Source organism: Olea europaea, chromosome 2 (genome assembly GCF_002742605.1).
Source record: "Olea europaea var. sylvestris chromosome 2, O_europaea_v1, whole genome shotgun sequence".
Lineage (NCBI taxonomy): Eukaryota > Viridiplantae > Streptophyta > Magnoliopsida > Lamiales > Oleaceae > Olea > Olea europaea.
This window is the reverse complement of record NC_036238.1, coordinates 4,733,208-4,760,695: the sequence shown is the minus strand read 5'-3', so window position 1 is coordinate 4,760,695 and position 27,488 is coordinate 4,733,208. Positions and strand designations below refer to the sequence as shown.

General features: G+C 34.0%; 2 protein-coding genes across 7 annotated transcripts; both read right to left on the bottom strand.

Moving 5' to 3' along the window:
• Nucleotides 1-10,243: 10,243 nt before the first annotated feature.
• Nucleotides 10,244-15,467, bottom strand: LOC111409242. 6 transcript variants are annotated; one of them, XM_023039278.1, is made up of 8 exons: nucleotides 15,222-15,467; nucleotides 12,365-13,034; nucleotides 12,138-12,291; nucleotides 11,928-12,050; nucleotides 11,238-11,826; nucleotides 11,073-11,163; nucleotides 10,842-10,980; nucleotides 10,244-10,639 (listed from the first exon to the last, which is right to left on the bottom strand). In XM_023039278.1, the coding sequence occupies exons 2-4, from the start codon at nucleotides 13,031-13,033 to the stop codon at nucleotides 12,046-12,048; spliced, it is 828 nt and encodes a 275-aa protein (XP_022895046.1). In that variant the 5' UTR covers nucleotide 13,034; nucleotides 15,222-15,467; the 3' UTR covers nucleotides 10,244-10,639; nucleotides 10,842-10,980; nucleotides 11,073-11,163; nucleotides 11,238-11,826; nucleotides 11,928-12,045. The 6 variants fall into 6 exon arrangements, with proteins under 6 accessions (XP_022895046.1, XP_022895058.1, XP_022895023.1 ...); XM_023039290.1 differs by lacking the exon at nucleotides 15,222-15,467 and having other exon boundaries at nucleotides 11,238-11,839; nucleotides 12,365-12,689; XM_023039255.1 differs by having other exon boundaries at nucleotides 10,370-10,980.
• A 4,329-nt stretch (nucleotides 15,468-19,796) lies between these two features.
• Nucleotides 19,797-21,431, bottom strand: LOC111409233 (peroxidase 3). The gene is made up of 4 exons (XM_023039246.1): nucleotides 21,158-21,431; nucleotides 20,882-21,079; nucleotides 20,475-20,637; nucleotides 19,797-20,361 (listed from the first exon to the last, which is right to left on the bottom strand). The coding sequence occupies exons 1-4, from the start codon at nucleotides 21,365-21,367 to the stop codon at nucleotides 19,949-19,951; spliced, it is 984 nt and encodes a 327-aa protein (XP_022895014.1). The 5' UTR covers nucleotides 21,368-21,431; the 3' UTR covers nucleotides 19,797-19,948.
• Nucleotides 21,432-27,488: the final 6,057 nt, after the last annotated feature.

Below are 27,488 nucleotides of genomic sequence, written 5' to 3'. Positions count from 1 at the left end.
ATTATAGGTAATTTGTATGGAAAGGAGTATATCTTCCTGTATGAGAGAGATATATTATAGGAGAAATGATTGATATACCTTGATGTACTCCTTTGATATAGGATCTGTGTTATGTAATCTGTCTATGTAAAGGCTTTTTCCAGGAAGAAATAAAGTACACCAAAAACCTTAAACTACAACATGGTATCAGAGCCTATCCCAAACTTCTTTTATAAACCCTAAGCCGCCACTATAGGCTAACCGAATTCCTCATTCAGAATTGGTCCTGAAACAAGGGACCAACCATGAATGACAGAAATACTGATATTGTCACTATGAACCAAACTCCCAACCCAATTGAATTACCCAATCTCAACAGCTTACCATTTGGTTTTAGATTGAACAATACAAACTTCAAAATCTGGTCACGAATGATTGAAGTTCATGCTGCGGGATTAAATAAACTTGGCTATTTGAATGGACAGACCCCAAAAGTAGATGAGAAAGATCCTGGTTACTCAAAGTGGTGCACTGAGGATGCAATTGTGCGAGGATGGTTGTTGAAAACCATGGAACCAAATCTCCTTGGCTTGTTTATTGATCTTCCAACAGCCAAGGAAATCTGGGATAGTGTCACCCAAACTTTCTATGATGGGGCTGATGAATCCCAATATTATGAACTACGCTGCAAGGCCACGAGGACAAAGCAGAATGGATGTCCAGTCAATATTTATTGTGCTGAACTCAACAGTGTTTGGCAAGAAATCGATAAGCGACGCCCAATTAAAATGGTATGCGCCACAGACCTCCGAACGAGACAAGAAGAAATTCAGAAAGATCGGATGTATGACTTTCTTGCGGGATTAGATGAGGTGTTTGATTCTATCCGAAGTGATCTTCTCCGAATGAAACCTGTCCCAGGTATTGAAGAATGCTTCAATACTATTCGACAAGAGGCTCAACGTCAAGTCACCATGCTTAGAAAAAGGGATACTGGTGAAGGCTCGTCCATGGCAATGGTCTCCAAAACCACCTCGTCTAACTATCGCACTCTTCGAGCTGTTGAGGACGCAGAAAAAGATAAGTTGCATTGCAGTCATTGCAATGGTACTCGCCATACCAAAGATACTTGTTTTGAAATTCACGGCTATCCTGACTGGATTCTAGAAAAACGGAAGCAAAATAAAGCACGAAACAATAAGCGTCCAGGCCAAGCAAAGGTAGCCAATTCAATTGATACTGTCCCTGGAATGGCTGCTATGGCAACAGGTCAAAATGACCATACTGAACCGGGTGAATTACTCTCTTTAGTCAACCACGTGTCCTTGAATGACTCTACTACTACCTCAGGTAACACTGGCATGATTTTTTCTGCATCTGTGGCTCATGATACAAGCTGGATCATTGACTCGGGTGCCACCGACCATATGACTTACGACAAAACTCTATTTCAATACATGACTTATCCCTCCAAGAATAGTGTCATGACAGCCAATGGAGAGCCTATTCCAGTAATTGGAGCAGGATCTATAGCCCTTAACTCCACTCTTTCACTACATAATTGCTTACTTGTTCCTGCACTATCAAATCATTTATTATCAGTTAGTCGGATTACGGAACAGTTAGATTGTATTGTATTAATGTTTCCCACTTTTTGCCTACTTCAGAATATCCGAACTCAGGCGATTATTGGGCGTGGTACTAAGAGGAGGGGGCTATACTATGTAGATGATGTTGCTTCAGGTCATGTTCATCAAGTTCAGAGCCAGACTGACAATAACTTAAAGAATATCTGGTTGTGGCATCATCGACTTGGACACGCCTCCTTTGGTTATTTAAAAAAATTATTCCCATCTTTATTTGGTGATGTTTCAGAATCTTCTCTTAAGTGTAATATTTGCATTTTGGCTAAGAGCCATCGTGCTTCATACACTTCAAGTCTTAATAAAAGAATAGCTCCATTTGAATTGATCCACTCTGATGTTTGGGGACCTGCACCAATTACTACTCAATCTGGAATTCAATGGTTTATTACCTTTGTAGACGATTGCACCAGAATGACTTGGCTATATACTATGCGACACAAGAGTGATGTGCGGAATATATTCCCAATTTTTTATCAAATGGTTCGCACCCAGTACTCTCTTTCAATTAAAATCATTCGATCAGACAATGGTGGAGAATACCTTAACTCTGAACTCTCCAATTTTTTTCAAAACAATGGTATTCTCCATGAGACTACCTGCCCACGTACTCCACAACAAAATGGTGTTGTAGAGCGTAAAAACAGGCATATACTTGAAACCACTAGAGCTCTTCTTATTGGTGCTAGTGTTCCTCAAAATTATTGGGCTGATGCTATAACCTATGCAGTTTATCTCATGAACCGGATGCCATCACGAGTCCTCTCGTTTCGCACTCTCCTACATGTATTTACTCAACATGTTCAGGCTCCATCCTTACTACACTTAGATCCACGTGTATTTGGATGTGTAGCATATGTTCACATACAAAAAGACCAACGCACCAAACTAGATCCTTGTGCAGTGCGCTGTGTGTTTCTCGATGTCCATCCTCATCAAAAGGGATACAGATGTTATCATCCTCCGACTCACCACATGTATGTTAGCATTGATATTACCTTCTCCGAAACAGAATATTTTTTCCATACAGATCACTCCACCTCTAGTCCTCGGGGGGAGCCGCAATGTGAGGCTTACAACTGGATTGATCTTCCACAAAACACCGAGTTATCTGGTTCAGAGGGAGTTCAAAGACAAGACCAAGCTCAAAACCAAGACCCAGATACAGCCCTTAAGCCTGATATGGTACAGAACTCTGAACATATTTCTGTTGAATCTAGTTAACAACAAGATGACCATGATGAAGTAGCCCCTTCCTCTCCTCAAGTACACGTCCAAGATCAAATGGATATTCCTGAGGTAAATACACCTGAAAGAGTTTTTTTCCTTCCTTTATTATCTGCTCCATCTTATTCTTTGCCTCCCAGAAAAAATCGTGGAAAACCACCTGATAGGTACTCTCCGGATGGAAAAGTGAGATATGCAATCACACAGTATGTCTCTACACATAGGTTGTCACCACAACACCAAGCATTTGTAAATGAGATGGAGAATATAAAAATACCTACAAAGGTTGAGGAAGCTCTAAAAAATCCAAAATGGGCAGAGGCAATGCAAGCTGAAATGGATGCACTACAAAAAAATGGCACATGGAATGTTGTATCACTTCCTTCAGAAAAAAATCCAGTGGGTTGTAAATGGATATTTACCCTCAAGCACAAAGCAGATGGGACAATTGATCGGTACAAGGCGAGGTTAGTAGCAAAGGGGTATACTCAGTCATTCGACATTGACTATCAAGAAACTTTTGCTCCAATTGCCAAAATGAACACCATCAGAGTCTTATTATCCTTGGCAGCGAATTTTAATTGGCCTTTAAAACAATTTGATGTAAAGAACGCATTCCTTCATGGAGATTTGGAAGAGAAAGTGTATATGCATCTCCCACCTGGATTCAACACTCCACATTCTAGTGGAAAAGTTTGCAGATTGCGGAAAGCATTGTATGGCTTGAAACAATCGACAAGGGCATGGTTTGGGAGGTTCACCGATGTTATGAAAAAAATTGGTTATCACCAAGGCTACTCAGATCACACTCTATTTATCAAACGTAAGAATGGTAGAGTTACATTGCTCATTATCTATATAGACGATATGATCGTAACTGGTGATGACACAGATAAAATGAAAAAGCTACAAGAATGCTTGTCTTCTGAATTTGAAATGAAAGATTTAGGAGGACTGAAATATTTTTTGGGGATTTAAGTTGCAAGGTCCAAAGATGGTATATATTTGTCACAACGAAAATATATACTAGATCTCTTATCCGAAATCGGTATGCTAGAATGTAAACCAACAGAGACTCTTATTATTCAGAATCATCGCCTTGCCGTTTACCCAGAACAAGTACCAACCAACAAGGAAAGATACCAACGATTGGTAGGAAGATTAATTTACTTGTCCCACACACGTCCAGACATTGCCTATGCTGTTAGTGTGGTAAGTCAGTTTATGCATGCTCCAAGTGAAGGTCATATGGCTGCTGTAATGAGAATTTTGAGTTACCTAAAGGGAGCTCCAGGAAAAGGACTGACATTCAAGAGACATGGACATATGAAAGGGAAAGGATTTACCGATGCGGATTGGGCAGGAAACATCACTGACCGAAGGTCCACCTCTGGCTACTTTACATTTGTTGCTGAAAATCTTGTCACATGGAGAAGCAAAAAACAAAATGTAACAACAAGATGCAGAAGCAGAATATAGAGATATGGTTCTTGGGATATGTGAACTTTTATGGCTTAGAATCTTGCTTATTGAAATAGGTTCAAGCCAAAGGAACCTATGCTATTATACTGTGACAACCAAGCAGCTCGGTAAATAGCTAATAATTCGGTACAACATGATCGAACTAAACACATTGAGGTAGATCGACACTTCATCAAAGAGAAGCTGAATCTGAAGTTGGTGGACATTCCTTTCATTCGATCAAGTGAGCAGCTAGCAGACATTCTAACTCATGCAGTTTCTACTGAAATTCTTCATAAATCTCTGGACAAGTTAGGCTTAGAAGACATCTATGCGCCAACTTGAGAGGGAGTGCTAGCATGTGATTAGCTAAATTATAGGTAACTTGTATGGAAAGGAGTATATCTTCCTGTATGAGAGAGATATATTATAGGAGAAATGATTGATATGCCTTGATGTACTCCTTTGATATAGGATCTATGTAATGTAATCTGCCTATATAAAGGCTTTCTCCAGGAAGAAATAAAGTACACCAAAAACCTTAAACTACAACAAAATTCTCATCTCGAGAGGTGCAAAGATGTGAAAAGAAGGAAGAGTGCCTCCATACCATAATTTCTCTTGTATTTGCATACCATTAAGATACCATTTTTGTCACATTAAGATATTCTTCCGCTATTTTACAAATTGCGGCTTGTTATAGAAATAGGATATCCAGGGCCTACAGGCTTAGCTATAGCAAAGATGAAAGATAAGTAAGAGGTGGTTTTATTATGTTTCACTAGTGCTATTCTTGCACTCTATGTTCTAAGAAGTGTTCTTGGTATTTATCCCCAAGAATCATTCTAAGGAGCACTTTTATAGTTTTAGCCCCCATTTTGTGGAAATGAAAATGGGTGGAATAGTATTTTTTTTTTTTATTTAAAATGAGTGATTGAAAAAGAATGAAAAGTTTTCGATTTACGTGTAATATATTATTTTATGGAAGATTGTATGATTGAAAATATGAGAGAGAAAAATAAAATGTAATGAAATGAAAATTAATGGAGGCCAAATGGGAGCTTGTAGTCAAATTTTTGCAGGCAGCTGTACGAACTTCATTACAATTTTGCTATTTATTACGGGTCTGTTCTTAAATCAACATATTCTATTGTGAAACTGTGACGCTTCTAGGCTACATTTCTGTAATTATAATTGGGGTAACTTACAAAAATACCCTTAAAATTAGGAATCTTTTGAAAAATCGTATGAAAAAATTTTTGGAAGTAAAAAATACCATGTAATATTAAAAGTGACATAGTGTCACTTTTTTAATTAAAAAAAAAGTGACATAATGTTATTTTTGAAAGTTAAGTGTCACATACAATGTCACTTTTATTAAAAAAAAATGTCATTTTTATTCAAAAGTGATGTGTCATTAAAAAAAAAGTGATAGAAATAGAAAAAGTAACAAACACTAAAAAAGTGACAAAAATTTGAGTGAAAAAATGACATTTTATGAAAAATTTTGACAATCAAACTCACTTTAAATTCAAATCTTATTCTAATGAAAGGATCAAACTGCCTCTTGTAAATGTAAAAAAATTATAAATTTACATCTCTTTTTACATTTGTTGCCGAAGAAGATAATTTGCATTTTCTTTGCATCTCTCCATTGGAGAGATTTCAGATTACTTTAAAAATCTGAATCTTAATTTAGATCAATTTTACAGTAAGATTAAATATGATCTAAAGTCTAAATATACAACTAGACTCGGATGGAGGGGATCACAATGCTAATGATTTTTGGGATACTGTGGAGATAGCTCGTGAAGATGATGTGGTTATTTTAGAGACAGTTGCACACAGAATTCCTTTCGTAGCTTACGACAATGAGAATGAAAATGTAAATATTTTTACTAATAAGAATTTGATTGCTTTATTCCGAAGAGACATGAGCAGCGTGAGACTTCAGGGGATGGATAGAGTAGACCGTCATCTAACTCCTCGCGTGTAGTTTCCAATAGTGATGATTTGTTTGTCAATTTCACAGAGCTACACGAGCGTGCTAGCCTCGGCACAAGAGGAAATGCTCTTCAAGACTGTAGAGATTGTGAGAAAGTTGAATGTCGAACCAGTGGATAAGTTGCGCTTCTCTGTAGAATGCGCACATAATACGACATACATAGTGGACTTGACCGATGACACATACACTTGTAAACAATTTTAGTTAGAGAGTTTTTCATGTGAGCAGGCATCGCTGTGACTTTGTATCGAGGATTTGCATCGAGAAAATTGTGCTCTCCTTATTATACTACTGAATATTGGAGAGCCGTGTATAAGGATGTCAACGAGTTGGCCGAGTCAACTTGCGAGCTGAAACTTGAGGTTTGAGCAAAATCAAACGAGCTTTTTTCGAGTTTGAGCCCAGCTGAGCAAAGCAAAAGCTCGACCCAAAAAAAAAAAGCTCGGGTCTGGCTCTTTTTTTTACAAGATTACGAATCTAACATTTTTTTTAAAGAATTAAAAAATTACATAATTTATACGAGTTACAAAGTAAATAAAAATTACAATTTATAAAATTGTGTAATGTATACGAATGACAATTTACAACCCTCCTCCTTTTGGACTTGGGATCGATTACATTACGTAGGTGGAGTTAAAATTGTACACGAATAAAATATTTCGTGTACAATTTATTTTGAAACAAATAAATTTAAAAATTACATATTTTTTTGAAATAAATATTTTAAAAACTTACAACATTCTATATTTGGATCTACTGCAACTCTTTGGCCAGTATACTATCAACATGTTCTTGAACACGTAATTTCGCACATTCTCAGTCCTTCAAGCATATTAAAGCCTCCAATATATGTTTTTTTAGTTTTGAACGTTCGTCTGATAAAATTCGACCACATAAACTGAATGCAGCCTCCGATGCTACCGTAGACACCGAAGGTGCTATTAGATCACATGCAATTTTTGATACAATTGGATATTGTCTTTAATTACACCTCCACCAATTTAGAAGACTAAATTTCTGTCATTCTTTTTCAGGTAACACACTACGAACGTCCACACACATATACATAGCTAATTCAGAGGGAATTTCTAAATTTGTACCATCGACATTTATCGCTCTAGACATTGATGAACTAGAATTAAACGAGGGAATACTTGTATTGCTTTCCAAATAATTCCATAAATTATTTGAATTTGTTGAAATATTTTTTTGAAAAAGAGCTTTGGGAAGTAGAACTACGCTAACATTCTTTTTCAGCATAATAATTATACATTTCACATAACATATATTTTATATTCACATGTGATAATTTCACATACATAAAATTTGAAATCCCATTTATAGTGGCTATTATACCATTTAAATGAAGTCAATGGTCCATTATTGAAACTAAAATAAGTAAAGAGGCAATTCTTTCCAATATTTACGAAATTTTAACTTCATAGATCAGATTAAGTCAGAAAAAATCGCAAATTTCTATATTTATGAAATGTGGTAAAACAATTGAAGATGTGGAGTAATAAACCCCGCTACATTCTTTTGTAGCATCGAAAAAATATATTAAATTTTTTTCACGTGAAATGCAATAGACCATTCCCAATCTTCTAAATTATCTTCGGGTCCGTATATATGCCTATCATTATAATATAATGAAATTACTTAAGTATGTAGAGTTCTATCTATGTGTTATATTAGTGGCGAATGATTTTTCGTGTAAGTCATACTCTGCACACAAACTGTTAAATGCTTGTTTTCTTATTGGTGACACAATAATAAAATTTATTATTTGTCTAATTTTATCTAAAAGAGAACTTATATATTCTAATCCAGATTTTACAATTAAATTAATAATATGACATACACAACGTTGATGAAAAAGTAAAGTTCCAAATGAAGGATTAAGATCATTAATAAATCTTTCGATATCACATTTGTTCACACTAGCATTATCAAAAGTAAAATTTCGAACCATATTCCTGTATGATATCTTTTAAAATCATGTATATGTTAGTGATATTATGTGGATATTCTACACATCTAAGTGCAATAATCCTTTTACGTAAAAGTCACAAGTGATCAATATAATGAGTCATAGCAGCAGTATAATATTTTCTATTACCATCGGTCCATAAATCAGATATAAATAATATAACACTATTAAAAAATTTTAGACCTTTAATAGTAACTTGTTTTCTTTTGTTATATAATCTTATAGTATCCGAACGAAAAATATTTCTATAATAAGAAGATTACCTGGGTTAGAGATATTTCTCCAAGAGCAAGGTAAAATTCCTGGATTTATCTCGTAAGCGGCATCTCTGCTACAGCCACGTATGTAGCTATTCCTTCAAAAATCTTTCCCGTGAATATACAAAAGTGGAAAGAGTAGAACAAGAACTGTTAAACACTAGTTCGACCTATTTCTAGTCGAGATCGACTAGCTTCTCTTTGCAACTCCTTAATATGTATCTATTCAAATACGTTGTGCTCGAATTAGGCTTCCAACTAAGGGTGTGCTTGTCACCCATTATTTGGGAAGAATGTATTACGAAATAATGATTGATGTTGAAATGTATGGTTAAAAAAGAAGGATTTTTTTTTTATTTACGTGTAATATTATTTTAATAAAAAATGTGTGATTGAAAATGAGTACTGTGAAAAAATAATGAGAAAGAATGGGAGAAAATGGATGACAAACAAGGGCTAAATTCTTTGCCACAATAATTGCAACACGCTTTCCAAATATCCTCTCTATTTTGAACACTAATTTTTTCACATATCATATGTTGCCAACAATCCGAGAATTATTTTTTCAACTTTTTAATCTTGAGTACTTCATCTTCAATATTCTCCAAATCAATTGGAACATTTTGATATGCATCGTAACCTGATGGAGCACTCGAGCTACCATTAAACTGATTAGGCTCATTACTATTAATATTCATTTATGACTAGTATAATATTAAATACTGAATATTAGAGTAAAAAAAATTGAATATAAGATTGAGAGCAAATAAATTAAAGTTGAAGCTTGAATCTATAACACTGCAAGTTAAAATCGATTAAAACAAATTGATCTGAAATTTAAAATTTTACCTTGTATTTATAGCCAAAAAATCTGTTTTTGTCTAAATTTGAAATTCCTCGTAAATTGAATTGTAAAAAAAATAGAAAATCACATGTCCTTTAGCTGCCTTAAGACAGCAAGTTGCTACCTGCCTCCATTACAGGCAGCATTATAGCTGCCTTAAGGAAGCAAGCTACTATTACAAACAACTATTGTTATTGACTTTTGTGTTAATTTTTTTTTTTTTTTTTTTTAAAGACAGGCCTTGTCAAGGGCTATTTTTGGCCAGTGACACGAGCTGACCCGTGTGGCTCGTCGAGCCACAATGAACCTGCTTCGGCTCGGGCCAACACCCCAAAATGGAGTTCAACCCGAGCCTAGGCTCGCTTCATCCGAGCTATGAGTCAGGCCGTCTCAAACTTTTCCCGAATCAAGCCACCGAGCAGGTGTGACATCGCTAGCTGTGTATGTTGATATAATATTCTCTACTAATTGAAGTCAAGTGGATAGTTCCCGACCATATTCGCCCACTCAATACATTGTCACCATCACTCATTGAATCGCGTGATCCTGGATATCCAAGTACATCTAGAATACCGTCTATCGAAGAAATTTATCTATTGCATAGGTACAACAGATACAAAGTAGTAGGGCATATTCGCTAATTTTGTACAAGTCAAGTTAGCCTAAATAACAATCAGACCATGTGTATTATTATCGGTCTGAATTAAACAATATTTACATTTATTTTACAATATTCAAAATTACGTCGTAATTAAATAAGCAATTGTTTCATATCACAAAAAAAAAAAAATTAATGGCTATACATTACAAAAAATAATTACAAAAAAATTAAATTACAAAAAAATCAAAAAATAATTACAAATAATAAGAATGAATAATTACAAATAATTTATGGATCACAATCAAATTCGTATAAATCGCACGCTAACTTATTTCGCAAATTCTGTATTCATGACTAGTTGATTCCATTAATCTTATGTGCTATACTAAAAAATTTATTGTACTTGATAGTCAAAATGCCACAGTCCCCCCACAAATGAACAATAATGTGTTAATTGATTCCAACTACGTAAAAACTAATTTATATGTTTAAAAATAATTGACAAACACTTACGATATAGATTGTCACATCGTCGTTGACCGCACGATGGCTAGTTTGTCCTGCACAGTCAAGCCCGCCTTTCTAGCCATCAGATTAACGTTCATAATTACCGGCTCCAAGTTCAGCTCTAGCTGCCATTGTGTTAGACATAAATGATCGGGATCATACACATATAACGTCGAGTCAACAAATATGATATCCAGAGCAATGCAGTGATGATTCACGATCACTGAAATGTACATATGCGTATAACCCTCCTATGACTTTTACACAACACTCGGTGATCGCTTGATAACGCATTTGAATATATACCCAGACAGCATGTCTCATTACCTATAAGTTGGAGCACCTGATATTTAATTATAACGGCACGGAAGAACTCGATATTCAGTATTATTTGACCAGGAATTTGGAATAATCGTGGATATCTCTTAGCTCGATCGCATAGAAAGCCTATGATCATGTCGATGTGCTGCATTAAGAAAAACAAAAAAAAATGAGAGGTATTTCATTTAATAAATCAAACATAAAGTATAAAAAAAAGTAACAATATGAGTTACTTACGTAGTCGGCGAGCCAAGTCCCCTGAGTGGTGATATCATGAAACCACTTATATGTGTCCAATATCATCCTTCCAACTATCATACGGCTGACTCTAAATAAATAGATAAAATGTTAAACGAAGCATATACGAGTTATCGTGATCTACTAAAATCATACAATACTTACCTGGGCAAAATTCTTCGCCACTCAATCTCGAATACTTTTCATTTGGCCTGTTCAACCTCCCGAAACAGATTGAGCTACGTCCCATCGACGAAACTGCTTTTCGTCTCAGTTGTGAAAGGAGAGACGATGTACTGTGACGACACTCTCGACCTCTTTGTCGACCAACAGCTCTGACACGTCAACAATACGCTTTTTAGCTTTAGTCACAGCGGTTGTCCTCTTCTCCTCCGCCTCGGCGACCGTCACCTCCTCCAGGCTCGCCACCTCAATCGTCTGTCGGCTATATCACCTCGGAGTGCTACAATATCATCGTGAAGGTCCACGTAATGGTTATGCAGCACTCTAACATCATCGGATAAATCTTCAACCCTTCCTACCAACTGTCGTCCCAAATTGTCGACCCTCTCTATCATCTCTCGACGTAGCACGCCGAGCTCCTGCGCCATAAATCCAGTCAGACGAGCATACAGATCATCGAAATAATGACCTTGACTATGTGGAAGAAATTCACGAGAAAGGTCTCTGGACTGGGATGGAGGTGATGCCCTGGGTGGAGGTGATGCCCGTGGCGGAGGCAATCGTCGATCAACTGAACCGTACTCCAACACAAATATTACAAATTATTAACTTAATCAATAATTGCTAACTCATACAAAACGGTAATCAATAAATTATATTCAATTCACGTACCCAATCTCGATCGTGGACCGAATCGGACATCTGATCGTCTTGAGTGTGCGAAATGGGTAATTCATGCACCAGACCCTTAGCCTCCTCCTCCATCGACAGTGTCAAATCAGTTATTACTTCAAGCTGACATATTAACAATTCAAATCGTTACAATCATGTAATGAGATTTTAAACTACGTACAATATAAATCACAAATGTATAATACTCACATGAGGGTCGTCGAGAAGAGCCGATAATTGTTTCCCAGTTGGACATCCTTCTACTCGAGATGCTCGCCAATGGTACATTCGAGGGCAACGTATACCCCCCCCCCCGCTTCGCAAAGCGAGTACCCAATAGAGGAACGGTCTCATAAGCCCAAATCTACAACACATACAATTATTATATACAAATTCAATATAAAAATATTTTAATATTGATTATGTTAATCATTTACCTGCAGTGCCAAGGGCAACCCATAAGTGTTGTATTTACGCACAAACCCCTTGGGCTTCGAGTGTGATCTAGTGAACACGTGTACAGTATCCTCGAAACATCTCCGACCCCAATGATAGTTGTTGAAGCGATCAATATCGTCGACGATCTCCAGATGGAAGATGTCGATCGCAGTCTTCTTATGGTGACACCGCAACACGCTCTCAAGGATGTAAACCAGACCTAACTTCAGTCTATCTAGCATCTGATCACACCTCCTGATTGCGTCGATCAGCTGCGGTAGAATAATCGCTCCCTGTCCCTGAAAGTAAGCATCGTGTAGCCTATTTCTTCTCTGAATCTCTTTACTAGCTGCTTCATCGCCCGTAATCTTTAATCCAGTGACCAGTGCAAACTCGAACATCGAAAAACTGACGACTTTGCCCCCGAGATCGAAGTGGAAGGCATCACCGTCGACTCGACTCAGCAACCGACATAAAAGTGCATCGATAATCTGCCCTGAGTACTGCACCTCTCTCAACTGGTACAGAGGCCAAAGAAAGGACTGACGCAATATATCTGCATGCTGATCATCGAGTAGCTCCAATACAGTCGTGAAACTGTCAAAGCTACTGTTCCACGTAGCTTTTCCCGGCATCCGTCTCAACTCTACATTTAGATGATAATTCATCCTGCAAAAATTCAAAATGTTAAAGCATTGTGCAAGAGATAATTGAATAAAGTATAATAACAGAAAATTAAGCGAACCAAATCATAACTACTATATGCAAGCGTAGATTCATTTTAAAGATTATTCTATAATAAATATTATTCTACAATATAAATATTATATATACAAATTTAAACAATAAGAAATCATTAAAATTAAATAAAAAATATAAATATTATTTAATTAAGATTGGAAAAATGGAATATTTGTTTACGAAAAATATTTAATTAAAGAATTTTAAACTAAAACATAAAAAGAAAAAAAAAAGAAATTTGTTTATTTAGTTAAAACAATTCAAAAAAAAAAATTATAATAAAAGCTTATCTTCAAGACAAGCCACCAAAAACATGTCAGTGGTAGTGAAGGTTAAAGATATTTAGAAAATAAATTTTTAAAGCTTATAATACACAGAACTAATTTCCTACCATAATGAGAATGAAATATGTTGCACATCAATGATGCGACAACACACATGTTGCCACATCACCAACAGACAATTTATGTCCTACGTACTATGAATAGGAAATCAATGCAACTCCAAAAGTCAGATCATTGTTTATGTTTGACTGACTACACACTTTCTCATAAGCCTCGTGCAAACTATGTAGAAGAAAATGCACAAAATTATGAACCTCACCACTTACAAGCCAACTAACTTCTTAACTTATAAGTTATGAGACCCACAATTACATACATATTAATCCACACAATTACTAAGCCCTCATAAGAAAGAGCCTAAATTCAGTAATTTGCCAAACAATTAAGAATATTTTTTCAAATTAATCATTAATGAACCTAAAAAAATTTAGCCCCTATAGAGGAGCGATTTTTTATAAAAATTTAACAGTTACACGGTAGTCACGATCCCATAGACTTACTTTCTCCAATTCGTACACTTGATATTACTTCAATAGCTCTCCATAAAGACCCCACCCCACCCTACAACATAGTACAAAGGGCATTTTTGGTTATACCATTTTAAGATGATTAATTATCACGACTGGATAGGACTGTTTGTACTTTATAACAGTCAATTTTTTGCTGAAAATTCGTTAAAAACAGCTCCCATACAAGGAATGTCTTCTTACCATTTAAAGGTAGAACTTTAGACCCAATTTCCAACATAAAACTGATATCTCACAATTTATTTCATTTCCAAGTAGAATGCTTTATCCTTTATCCCAATTTCCAACTTACATTTCGCAATTTACTCCATTTCCCCACTGTAGTTTTGCCAAATGTTCCATCTTCACAATTCTATAAAATAATTTTCTGGTTCTCCTATTCCAAGTATCATTTTTGACTGAAATTAAAATGTAGCAGCAGACAGGTAACACGATGCCATACATTAAGAACATCGAGCTGTTTAAAACTGTCAATTTCATATATGCTTCGGGAAACTTGAACTCTCCTATTACAATCAAGAAAAGAGTTCACCATTAAGAAGCAACTATCCCTTCTGCATAAAGGGGTACATCAAAGTTTAACGCACAATTCAAATGTCACAGTGCATTCCAAATTATTGAACAAACTACAATTGAAATGCAGTTTGTCGCTGAGAATTACCAGTAAACGCAATGCCAAACAGAAGCAAATACTCAACAAACCCTAACTGATGAATTAAATTTCAAACTGATGATTTAAATATACCATGCGTTTCCGCCATCTAATGGCATTGAATCACCATTGATCAAAATTGCTAACGGATGCAAATCACGAAAATAATCAATTATACACAAGATAATGCAATTAATTGATTATATATAAATATAAATTAAATCAATATTCAAATGCTCAGTGGAAGGAGAAGTCGTTAATTAATTGGGCTCACGGATAAACCACTGCCCAAAAAACACCAATTGGTGCCTTACCTCTTCATAGCACAAATTATGAACAAAAAGCATTTCATTTTCGAAAATAGTGAGGATTTCAGAAAATATATAATAATAGACAGGGGAGGCTTCAGTGTGTGTAACAACCAGATCATTGATTTATAAAATCTCACTGAAATCCGCTAAGATACTTCATTTATCATCATAAGCCAATTGATAATCATAAAAATCGATCTAAAAAATCTATGAAAATGATATAATCATACAACAAATCAATTTCAAAAAAAAAACATATTCTTTAAGGAAAAGGAATTGACCTTACGTGTTTATGCTCAGACAGCCAAGGGTTAGTCTTCAACTTCTGGGGCTTGAGACCCAGATCGGAAACTCTAGTCCACAATTTGAATCATCACTGCAGCGAAACACGCATTATAGATAAAATGCAAAAGAAATTGGAGAAGGAGTGAAAAAATTCAGATAATTATAAAAAAGAAAGTGAAGAATTAGGAGAGAAGCAGAGTTCGATACGAGGTAGCAAAAAAGGAAAGCAAATCTCTTTTGCTAGGGTTTAATTAAATTTATAGTAATGGGCCTCAGTGTTCGTGGGCTGTCTTCGCAAATTGGATTGAGGAAATTAGGCCCAGTAGTCTGAAAAAAAAACCAACAAGATTAATACACTTAAAATAAATTAAAACCTCTAATCACCGTAATTTATACGTCCCAAAATTGACCTGAAAAGCCCCAAAATCAACTGCTTCAAAGAGGGGCTCTCAAACCATCCAAAACTCCCAAACGAGGAGTTTAAAGAGTGGAATCGACCAGATGATTTGTAAAAATGGGAACTGAAGTTGTCTTTGACTTTTGCCGGCATGATGTTAGGGCTCACTTTGGGACTCATGCCTCTCGGCCTTATTAATCTTGAAGTTCTTGCCAAATCAACCACTCCAAGGACAAAAATATGGCATTATAGTTTTTCTTCTAATTTTGGTTTGGATTGAAATTGCCAATTGATTTTTAGGCAATTGGTATTTCACCTCAGTATTCTGGCTTTTGTTAGAAATATGGTTCAATAGAGTTGTTGTGGATTTCATGATTTTTAACAATAAGTGTTGTGCGGTCATCAATATTAGTTGATTTAAGTGGAGAATTTATTAGATACCTCCAAGGAACTATATTGTCGGTCTGAATGTGTTTTGCTGGAAGTAATACATGTTTTGGGGTGGGAGATGGAAGGGTATGGTATGGTTGGATATTGGAGGAGATGTACGTTGTTGTTACGATGGGAGAACATATGAAGTTTGTGAGGTTTACAAACAATGGAGACATGCTACTGGATTCACAATGCAGATGCCAGAAAAATAACTTTTGCAGGTCATCAGAATATGCACACCAAGTGTTTGACATATTGTTTTATCCAATTCCATATGACAATATGCACAATAGGATCATATTCAGAAAGGACAGAGTTCAAACTTGAATTGACAAGATCATCGAATTTCTTGGTGCTCTTCTCATCGAACAAACACATGAATCTTCAAGAATATAGAGTCCAAACTTCCAAGGAAACTGGATGAGTACAGTACATAACCTGTTGGCCGAACTCCAAGATGTAAGACTTGATTCGAACTTGAACCTTCGACCAAGGAACATAGAACTTTTGCCAACAAATTGATCTTGGGATGAAGCTGACCAATGCACTGAACTAGCCGAAACTCACCAGAAAATTGTAACAGTCAAAGCAGCCCGAAGAATTGAGACTAAAATCGAGCATCTCCAAAGAAAAGCACCAAGAAACCGGGCAAAACTTTGCACAAAACTGCTTGAACAATGCATATGATCTCTTAACATTTTCAAATCTGCCAAGAGATGAAAAACTTGGAATTTTCAAGGACATTGCTAAATTAATCTGATCGGTCTTCGACCAACCTTTAAGAGACTTGAAATTCTTCAATGATAGCATTTCAAATATTTCATGAACATGCCTACCCTTTTGGCCGAACTTTGAGACTCCAAGGGACTTGAAACCTTCAAATACAACTTTTTTATTTTCTTTTTAATTAACGTCACTCTTTTTATTGTTCGTCACTTTTTTATTTTCTGTCACTTTTTTTTTTAATCTGTGTAGCTTTTTATAATCTGTGTCACTTTTTTTAATTCGTGTCACTTTTTTCAACACTTTTTATATTTTCATCACTTTTTTAAATTTTTGTCGCTTTTTTTAGTATTTCTCACTTTTTTTAATTTTTGTCACTTTTTTTTTAGTGTTTGTCACTTTTTTATCAATCACGTTCTTGAAAATTCTATTATTATTTAACAGTGACATTGTATGTTATTTTTTAATAAAAATGTGACACTAAACTTTCAAAAGTGACATTGTCACTTTTTTTTTTTTTAGTTTTCGTCACCTTTTAAATTTTTGTCACTTATTTAATAAGATAAAAAGTGACATATGATATGTTATATTTTTCTAACATAATCAGGATGTCTAGGACAATCCACATGTTGATATGTTAGGAATCGCCATTACGCTAATATATGTTGTTCTAGATATGTTGATTATGTTAAAAATATGATTACTGGTGTTGCATAAATGGATGATGCTATTTTTGCGTTTGTCATTTTTTTTTCGTTTGTGTCACTTTTTTTTGAATTTTGTTACTTTTTAAGCTTTCGTGTTACTTTTTTTCCGAGTTTGTGTCACTTTTTTTTATTTATAAAAAAAGTGACAAATTTTATAAAAAAGTGACATTAGGTTACTTTTTCATTTTACACAGTATTTTTTACTTTCAAAAAACTTTTCATATGATTTTGCAAAACACCTTTACTTTTAAGGGTATTTTTGTAAGTTGCCCAATTGGATTTACACGGAGTCTTTAGACTAAGCCCCCGCTTGGCCCCATTACATTTCATTTTTTCTCTCATATTTTCAACCACACACTATATGATAAAATAATATTTCACGTAAATTAAAAACTTTTCCTTTTTTTTTTTCAATCACTCATTTTTCAAAAAAATACTATTCCACCCATTTTCATTTTAAAAGGGGGAGTCAAACGAGGGCTAATATTTGAGCAATATTTTATCATAAAATAATTTTACACATAAATTTAAATTTTTTCTATATTTTGACTTTACATTCTTAGAAAATCATTATTCTAAAAATTATGTTTCTCAAAAAAAGGGGGCTCAAATAGAGCATTAGCACAAAGTGATTGCTGCGTGAAAATGCGGACTAAAATAAAACATGAATTGGGAGCCTCTTTCATTTTATTGTGAATTGCAAAAAACAATTATCAAAATCGATAATATTACAAAATTTCTTCTCCGAAAACATCTTTAGGACCATGTTGAGCAATGTGACACGAAAAAAGCAGACATTATCAACATAATCATCTAGATGTAGAAACTCTTCTAAATGAAGGGAGTCATCGTACCTCAATATTTTCCATCCTTTTTCTCTCTCTCGATTATTATCTTCCCTCTATTGTGTATTATTTTCTCTAGTGTAAAATATACGTAAAAATGAAATTCAAATAATGGACAAAACTCATTTTAAGACGAAACTTGAAATTTATAATAAGCCCCGGTTTGGACTCCATTTTAATGTAATTTTGGTAGAAAATGTACTTTCGAATAATTATTTTTTGGAGAATGTGTGATTAAAAAATAAGGAAAAGTATTGTATTTAAGTGTAATATTATTTTATTGGAGAATGTGTGATTGAAAATAAGAAAGAGAAAAATATATTTTCAAAATAATGGAGCCGAACAAGGCTAAATGACAAATATAAATAATTTACTTATTAAATTATTCAAATCATAATAACATATGAGGACCAACGAATGTTTATTGATAAAAGTAAAATGAACAATCATTGTTCAAGTGTATGAATAAATTTAAAGATGATCTTTGTTTTACATATGATTTTTCTCCATAAATAAAGAGTCTCTCGAATACGCTCAAATCTTAAAGTTTCAATTGGGCCCCCATGATTTGAGGCCCAAGATTTGTTAACATTGTAACGGGGCGTCACATGTATATTTCACTAGCCACGCCACTAATTTTGTTAAGGAATTAGAACAAATGTTAAGGTAGTGAGTAACGTCCAACATTTTGATAAATTTAGTAGCCAAAACTTGACATCTTAAATTTCAGTGAAGAATTGAAGACGGAGATGTAAGTTTACTGACCATTGGGACAATTAACTCAAATTTCTCAAATTTTGTTCCAAGAGCATTTTGTAATAAGATTAGCAAATTTTATATAAAAATTTCTTTTAAAATAATGAATTTTTTACAATTCAAAAATTAGAAATAAATAAGTTACCTAGTTGGACATTGACGCACGAGTTACTTTTAAAATAATATTTTCTTTTTTTATTTAAATGTAAGGAAAATTAAATTACATGTTTGATTAGAAAATTTTACTTGGGTGTTGGAATTTGAGTCAAATTTTTTTTTTTATTATGCTATAATGTAAAAGAAATTGAGTCATAAAGAGATAGATGCGTATTCCAAGGAAAGAAAATAATAAGAGTATGTTATTTATTCCTATTGAAATTACAATCCCAGTTTAAATAGTCCTAATGTGATACTAAATAAAAAGTGAAATTAAATGACTTCTTTACTTCCACTTTTCATTTAACCAATCATTTAGGACCATCTAAACTGAGATTGGAAACTCGATAAGAGTATATAGCATTAATCTAATTGAAAAGAAAATTGAGCCCTGGGATTAAAATTGATTTATTTTTTTTAATAGATTTTGTTAAAATTTGATGAAATATATTATTGAAAAATTGTGAAGCTAATGTAATACGTGATTAAAATTAATTACTGACTTTAAATAAAGATAAAATCTAAATTTTAACTTCCATCAATAAGATACAAGTGTACACCGTAAATATTCACTTATTATTGCAAACTCTTTTCAATAAATATTGAAAAATAAAAAATTCGAAGGACACAACAATAATTTATTCAATTATTCCCACAAGCAATAAAGCAACAAAAAAGAGAAAACTTACAAAAACAGCAAGACATAATTAACTATTCACTAAAGCACATTGCTTCCGAATTTCACCACTAGATCCAGTCTTGACATCAATACTATTCATTTTCTCCATTGATTTGGAAAATTCTTTATAGAAATTCCCAAGGGAGCCTTCAACAAGTTTTGTAATAAATGACCGAGTTGTTGAGCTTGTTAGCAAAGCTGCATCAGATTCAAATAGACCCCTTCTCTTTAGGACGAGTCTGTAGTAACTAAGATCAAATGTTCTGAAACTCCCGGGATCCATCTCAACCTTTGTAGTCGAATTAACTGACTTGCATTTATTAGCTTTCAGGTTCGTTGCGTATTCACTATCGAGAGACGGATCTTGATCACCCACTCCCGTGAAATTGTACAGTCGATTTGTAAACGACGAACAATGGGAAATACCAATTGTATGGGCACCTAAAATAATTCACAGAAAAGTTTCAATAATGCCGTCAATGATAATTGTCCATCGTGTATATATAATCTTATACTATTTAGCAAGTATAATATTCGTAAATGAATAGTGTTACCTGACAACACAACGAGGTCTTTTAGATTAAGACCCTTATTAGCGAAAAGTGTTTGGAGGGTGGTGAAGTTACTAAATGGAGGTGGGACTTGCGCCATGGCTTCCGATGCATTTGATATCACCCCATCTCTGCGTCCAGTCGGTACCTTCCAAAACGGACCACCCTGTCCAAAAGTAGTTTTGACAGTAAGGTACGAGTCATTTGCTAATTTACTTATAAGCTAAATTTTTAAGTTTAGCCAACACGTGCACCATGTTATTTCCTACTAAATACTCTGATGACATATTTGATCGGCTAGACTGGAGAATACTGAACATGATTACGAAAGCAAGAAGATACAAGATCTCTTGTGTTATTTAGTATTACATAATACTGCATATCAAATATGGCTCCGTTTTTTCACTTACAGTAGCCACAACGGCATCTCTGGCTGTCAAACTGATGATATCTGCACAAGAAACAACACCAGGGCATTCAGATTCCAGCAGACTCTTCACTCTATCAATGAAGTCAAAGCCTCTCACTGTTTGATTTGGGACAGCAACTTTCTCAGTTTGGTTTCCTGTGCTTGATGTGAAGTTCAGAAGAACAGATGCATCGCACCCCTATTGAAGTAACACAATTTTAAAACATGGGTCTTAAAGTTTTCATCGTGAAATATCGAGAGAAGGCGAATACATTACCCGGACGAAGCAGTCGTGGAAATGCATCCTAATAAGGGCAGCAGCAAGAGATGGAGCATTTGGGATGTGTTTATTGACATAGTCTTGTACAATTTTCTCAGCTTTTGGACATGACTTGGCATAGAAATTCATTTCCAAATCAGCATGAGCAGAACCTAGTACAACTGCCAAAACCAACAATAAAATCCCAGAATGTCTCAATCCACTCATTTTTCTGTCCTAAAATATCTACCAAAGAATTCTATCTTCTTTTTCTTCCCTTTGCCTGTCAAATACAAATACAACCTGCAGGCATTTATAGGTGTACACCTTTTCACTATCTGACTAACGTGTGCTTATTTGAAACTTAGAAAAATGGTTAGTTATGGTTTTCATTATTTAATTTGTGAAATGAGTTGTTATTCTTATACCTTAAGCTTATTCATGACCGTAGACCAGCTGTATTTAATAAGTAATAATTAAAATTATATTGACGGATTCACACTTTTCGTAAAATTCAAAATTATTATCAACTTTTTATTCACACATTCAGTCGGACCCTTTAACTAAATTATAATTTAAACTCTCCAAGAAAGGCATATATAATTTTTGTATTCTTTAGCTCCATGTTTTTACGAGAGATTAAGCCCCCGTTTGGCTCCCATTTTGTGGAAATGAAAATTGGTTGAATGGTATTTTTTGAAAAATGAATGGTTGAAAAAGAAGGAAAAGTTTTCGATTTTTACGTGTAATATTATTTTATAGAAGATTGTGTGGTTATAAATAAGAGAGAAAAATAAAATGTAATGGAATGAAAATTAATTGGGCAAAATGGAGGCTAAACTATCACATTACTTTGTATTGATTGGAGGGTAAGTTCCTAAACTTGTATTTTCATTTTTATTTATAATATGAATAAGTACTAAATAGTTGAAATCATAAATAAATAAAAAATTCTCTGGAGCAATTATCGTCAGATAATCTTGTAGAACTTTCCACATGGCGATGCATGAAAACTGTTATGTTGTCTTTTCAATTATTGTTACCAACAATTTTAAATTTTGAGAATATCTTGATAGTTGATATGATACTGTCACCAGATCAAATTTGTAGTTTCACGACGTGCAACTAAAATTTGTGGTGGAAGACTTCTCTTAACTTGTAGAAAATGTCTTTAGAAATTACTCAAACAACGATTATAACCTTCAGGAAAAGCTGTAATATAAAAAATTGGCCATGAGATAACTATGATCAATATTGAATACTTTAACATTCTTTTCATATATTTGAGCAATTCTTCCAAGGACTGTTTGGCAAAATTTTTGAAAAATAGAAAATTATTTTTGAGACAAAGAAAACTTTTTTTTAGGGCATTTCAGTAGTAATTTTTAAACTTGATTTTTTGACCGTTAAAAAAAAAAGTAGATCCCACCTATGAGTGAAGAAGTGGAAAATGACGACTGAAATAGTGAAATAAGGATAAAAAAAAATTGCTACCAAATAGGGGCTAAATCTATTCGATAGCTTTATGAAAATGTTTTATCGAACTAGAAAGTAGCTAGCTTAAGAGCCCGTTTGACATAAATTTTGAAATGTCAAAAGTTACTTTTAGAATTAAGAAGTTTGTTGAACTAAGAAATACACTCCGCAAAACTTACTCTCCGCTTGCGACGCATAAATGACATAAAGGGGGGAACAAGGGGCAAAAAAAAAAAACTCGCCCGACGTAGGCAAACATTTTCTCCATCCAGACTAGCTAAGAATCGCTACTAAGACACATAAGTCAATAGATAAAACGTGATATTCTAATAGAATCAATTACAAGCTATTCAATAAGAAGCCATCATCTATTCAAAATGGCTGAATTACCACAAGGTCGTGAGGAAAATCTATAAAAACTCCCACATGAGAAAAGGGAAACATGCAAATTCAAATACCCCCCTCTCAAATAGCCATTTCTCATCTTTCTTCTGTTTGAACATCAAAATTAGTGAGTTCAGGAGGCAAAAATTCTTACTAGGTAGAGGAATTTGATGATCCAATTTCTATCGTCAACAAAGTTATTTTAGTAATATTTGGATAAATTTCTAAAAGTATTAATTTGCTTGACTATAAGAGCTTTTAGATGAATGTTTAAAATAGCTTCATAAGAATATCTTCAACAGAAGCAAAAGCAAAACCCTATCAAACGAGCTCTAAGATAACTTCCTCAATCTCTTCCACAAAAAGCATAAGTGAAAGTAGAAGCCTGTCAAATGAGCCCCTGTTGTTCAAAGTCACACAATTCTAGATGTAAGATCTATTCCATCTCTTTTTTATACATCGCATACCTTCAAACGAGTAAGGTGTGAATCATAACGCCATCCATATACAAATAGTTCTTAGGGAAAATTGTAGCAAAGGCCCCAAACCTTTGAAACATTAGCAAACTTTTCCCAAACTCTTAATTTGTTGCAACCATCACCCAAAACCTTTCGAAACGTTGCAGCCGAGGCCCTTTTGGATGGAATCTGTCTAATTTTCCGTCAGTTGACTGAGAAATTCAAATTTGACCATATTTTACTTAATTTTAAAAGGGCAAAATAGTAATTTAATATTATCCCCAAACCCATTTCCTTTCTCTCTCCTCTCTCTCTCTCTCTCTCTCTCTCCTCCTCTCTCTATCTCAGGTTCACAAAATGGAGAAGTTTGTTGCAAGCAAGGAGGAGTTGTATCAAGAGCTTGAAGTATTGGCAGAGCTCGAGCAAAATCTGAGGTAAATGACGGCTGGTGCTGATATGGGCCAAGTGAATTTATTTGGGTTTCAACGGAAGGTAGTGTGGCAATGTTTGGAAGTGAAGAATCTTCAGGAAACATCTCCTTGGGTTAGAACATATGACTATGTTCTTCGGCTGCATTTGAGATCCCCATTTACTATTCCTAAGAGAATCAAGCATCTACATACCACAAACCAGATCAAAAAATTTGAGGACCATAATCAGAATGAAAAAAAAAATTGATCTAGAAATTTGAGGACCATAATCGTATGCAATTGTCAGTTTATACATCTGAAAATAAGTTGCATAAGTCATTTTTCTGATCTGGGGTAGGCCACGATTTTGAGAAGAGGGGAGTCATTAGATTCTTTGAATCCGAAAATTATCAGCAACAAAAAATGGGTTCGCCAAAGCAGATTTCAGTTGATGATATGGTGGTTTATGGGGCAGGAAGAATTGGTTCTGACACTCCAGAAATGGTGCTGAAGCAAATCTAGCTAGTGGCACAACCTTCGACAGCCAACATGGGTGTTGCGGGGTGGGGTGGGGTGGGGTGGGATGAGAGGAAGAAGACCATGGGTTTTCTTTTTTTAATTTCTTATTTCTTTTGTTTTAATTTTAATTTCTAACTTATTTTAATGTCATAAATGAAAAGTTACTATTTTACCCTTTCAAAAATATTAAAAATATGGTCAAATTCGAATTTATCAATCAACTGACAGAAAATTAGACAGATTCCATCCAAAAGGGCCTCCGCTGCAACGTTTCGAAAGGTTTGGGGTGACGATTGCAACGAATTAAAGGTTTGTGAAAAGTCTGCTAATGTTTTAAAGGTCTGCCTCTGCTACAATTTTCCTTCGTTCTTATTATAAAATATTTGTCAAATGAATAAAATTATTAGAGAAATACAAAGAATATATGGCTTCTAAACAAGAGAAGAGCCGGGGTTATCATCTCTTCATCGCTCATATTCTACAACTACATCGTATCTCATCCGAATCATTTCATTAATTTATCCTTCTGATTAGATTTTAATCACCGGTTCAAAAAGATAACAAATAATAAAAATTGACCATATGCAAATATGATCACAATAATGGACGAAGAAATTGCTGTTCCACGTTAAAGTTATGTCCAGGCTGACATAATTATTGAAAATAAAGTAGATCAGGTTACCTGCTCTCTTGCCCTTCATATGTCAGTGTTCTTGATAACTAAGTATTTAATTAAATAATGGGTACCTAATGCCACCACATGCGTCACCTTGTTGTTCATGTGTATTCTGTATCTTCAAGAGTTCACATAACACGACCAATGATAATTAATCTCATGTTTGTTCAACAAATACGATTAAAGAAATAAATACCAATTTATCGATGATTAATTTTAAGAAGATGACTTCTTTACCAATTTTCATTGTTATAAATTTAAACAACTCCAATTGTTCGTTTGAGTTTTAGTTCCATCCAATTACTCGTTTGAGCTTATCGAGCTCTAAGACCTGTTCTTTGTTTGATTTAATTAAAAATCAGATTTTTAATAGATTAGCTAAAAATGATAAAATGTGTAGTTAAAAAATTTAATAAAAATTGTGAATCTCATTAAATGTGTGATTACAAAATGAGTTTTAGAAAATTGAGCCAAACATGAGCCTAATCTAGTCCAGGGTTAATCTTAAACCGATGTGATTTAATTCTTAACATTTTGATGTAACGGAAACTTAGGGAAAGAACAAAATCTCACGAAAAAACTCAAACTCGTTGATTCAATCACAAATTTCAAGAAAGAGACAATTTTCCCTTGTTTGAGTCCCATTTTTTCAAAAATATTTTTTTTTTCAAAACTCATTTTCAACCACACATTCTTCTATAAAATAATTATACATATATTTCAAAAACTTTTCTTTATTTTTTAACCACACATTTTCTAAAAATTCACTATTTCATAATGCATTTTATCCCAAAAAATGGGGATCAAACTGGGGCAATATTTGAGAGACACGTCTTACAAATTTTATTGTAATCAAAGCAACTAATTGTCATAAGACTTACAACTCGTATTTAAATCAGTAAATAAAATGATGAGCTCTTCTTTTTGTATTGCATCACACTACTCCGATGACTTATTTGAGAATATCAATCTTGGAACTCAAATGTTTGCTTGAGCATTTTGGACTCAAATTTCATATTGAGCCTTAGAGTGTCATATTAAAAGATCAACATTAATAAGAAGAGTAGCATAAATTTTTATACATTGATTAATATTTTTGTATTTTACTGACGTGATATTTTGCCTTAACACTTTATTCAGACGTTAAATTGCTTTTCTATTTCAAATGAATTTAACTGTATTGAATTTTTTTTTGTAATTCCTGCATAAACTATTCTTCTTCTTCTTCTATAAATAAAATATTCAATTTGCTTTAAGAAAAATTAAATTTTGAGAAGACAGAATCTTTGAAACAATCAAAGTCTTAGCTGTCAGAGGGCATCAAACTTTACTAAATATAAAATACTAGAATTAATGAGGGAAAAAACATATTCCTCTCTTTTTCAAAGGAATTTGATTCTTTGCGTTCTTGCATTCATACGTTATGCCGTAAATTACATGCTCGTGAAAATCGTTGTGCATATTATTTTTAATTAAGGTATGAATTTTTTACCGTCCTTTGATCATGTGGACCCAATGGGCCGAACTAAGCACTATCAATTTGGGAGGAAATGGTGGGCAATTGCTGTCCCACCCGGTTTATTTTCCATAATAGCCTTTGATCAAGTTATTTGTTAAAAAAAAAATGAGAAAAGATAAACAAAATGTGTAGGGTCGAAAATACCCTCATTTAGGAAAGAAGAGAAGAGAAAAAAGGGAAAAATCTGCTACCGACCGTCGACGTAGCCTACGGACTGCTCGGACCGCACCAACTTCGACCAAGACCAGAGCCACCTTGATTCGCCGGAGACTGTCATTTTCTGGAAGGTTAGACATGTTTTCTATAAATAACTATTTTGAATTTGTGAAAATTTGAATGTTTAGGATATGAATATGGGTTAAATTCATGTTTTTATGGTTAAAATGTAAGAAAATATCGAATTTGATGTTAAAATGTTGAAAAAATGTGAAAAAAAAAGACGGAGCTGGCCGGAAATGGAGTTTTCCGGTGGGCCCGCCGATCTGGTCCCTAGCGGACCCGGACCATATGGCCTGGATCGGTCCGGTCCACACCGGACCCGGGCCCGGGTCCGGCTATCCAGCCCAAATCCGGGTCCGGAACTGGATTTGGGTCAAAAATTTTTTTAAGAAATAAAATAAATAATATATTAAGAAAATTAACGAAATATTTAAAAATAAATTAAATTGAGTTTTAATTTTTTTTTCTTCTTTACTTAAATATACATTTCAAATAAATAATCGAAATAAAGTAATTAAATATGAAATAAATAATATACATAATTAACGAAATATTTAAAGAATAAATTAAAAATTTTTTTTTTTTTACTTAACGAATTAAGATAATGAATTAAAGAAATAGTAAAACGAAAAATCGAATAAATATTATTCAAATAAATAATCGAAATAGAGTAATTAAATATGAAATA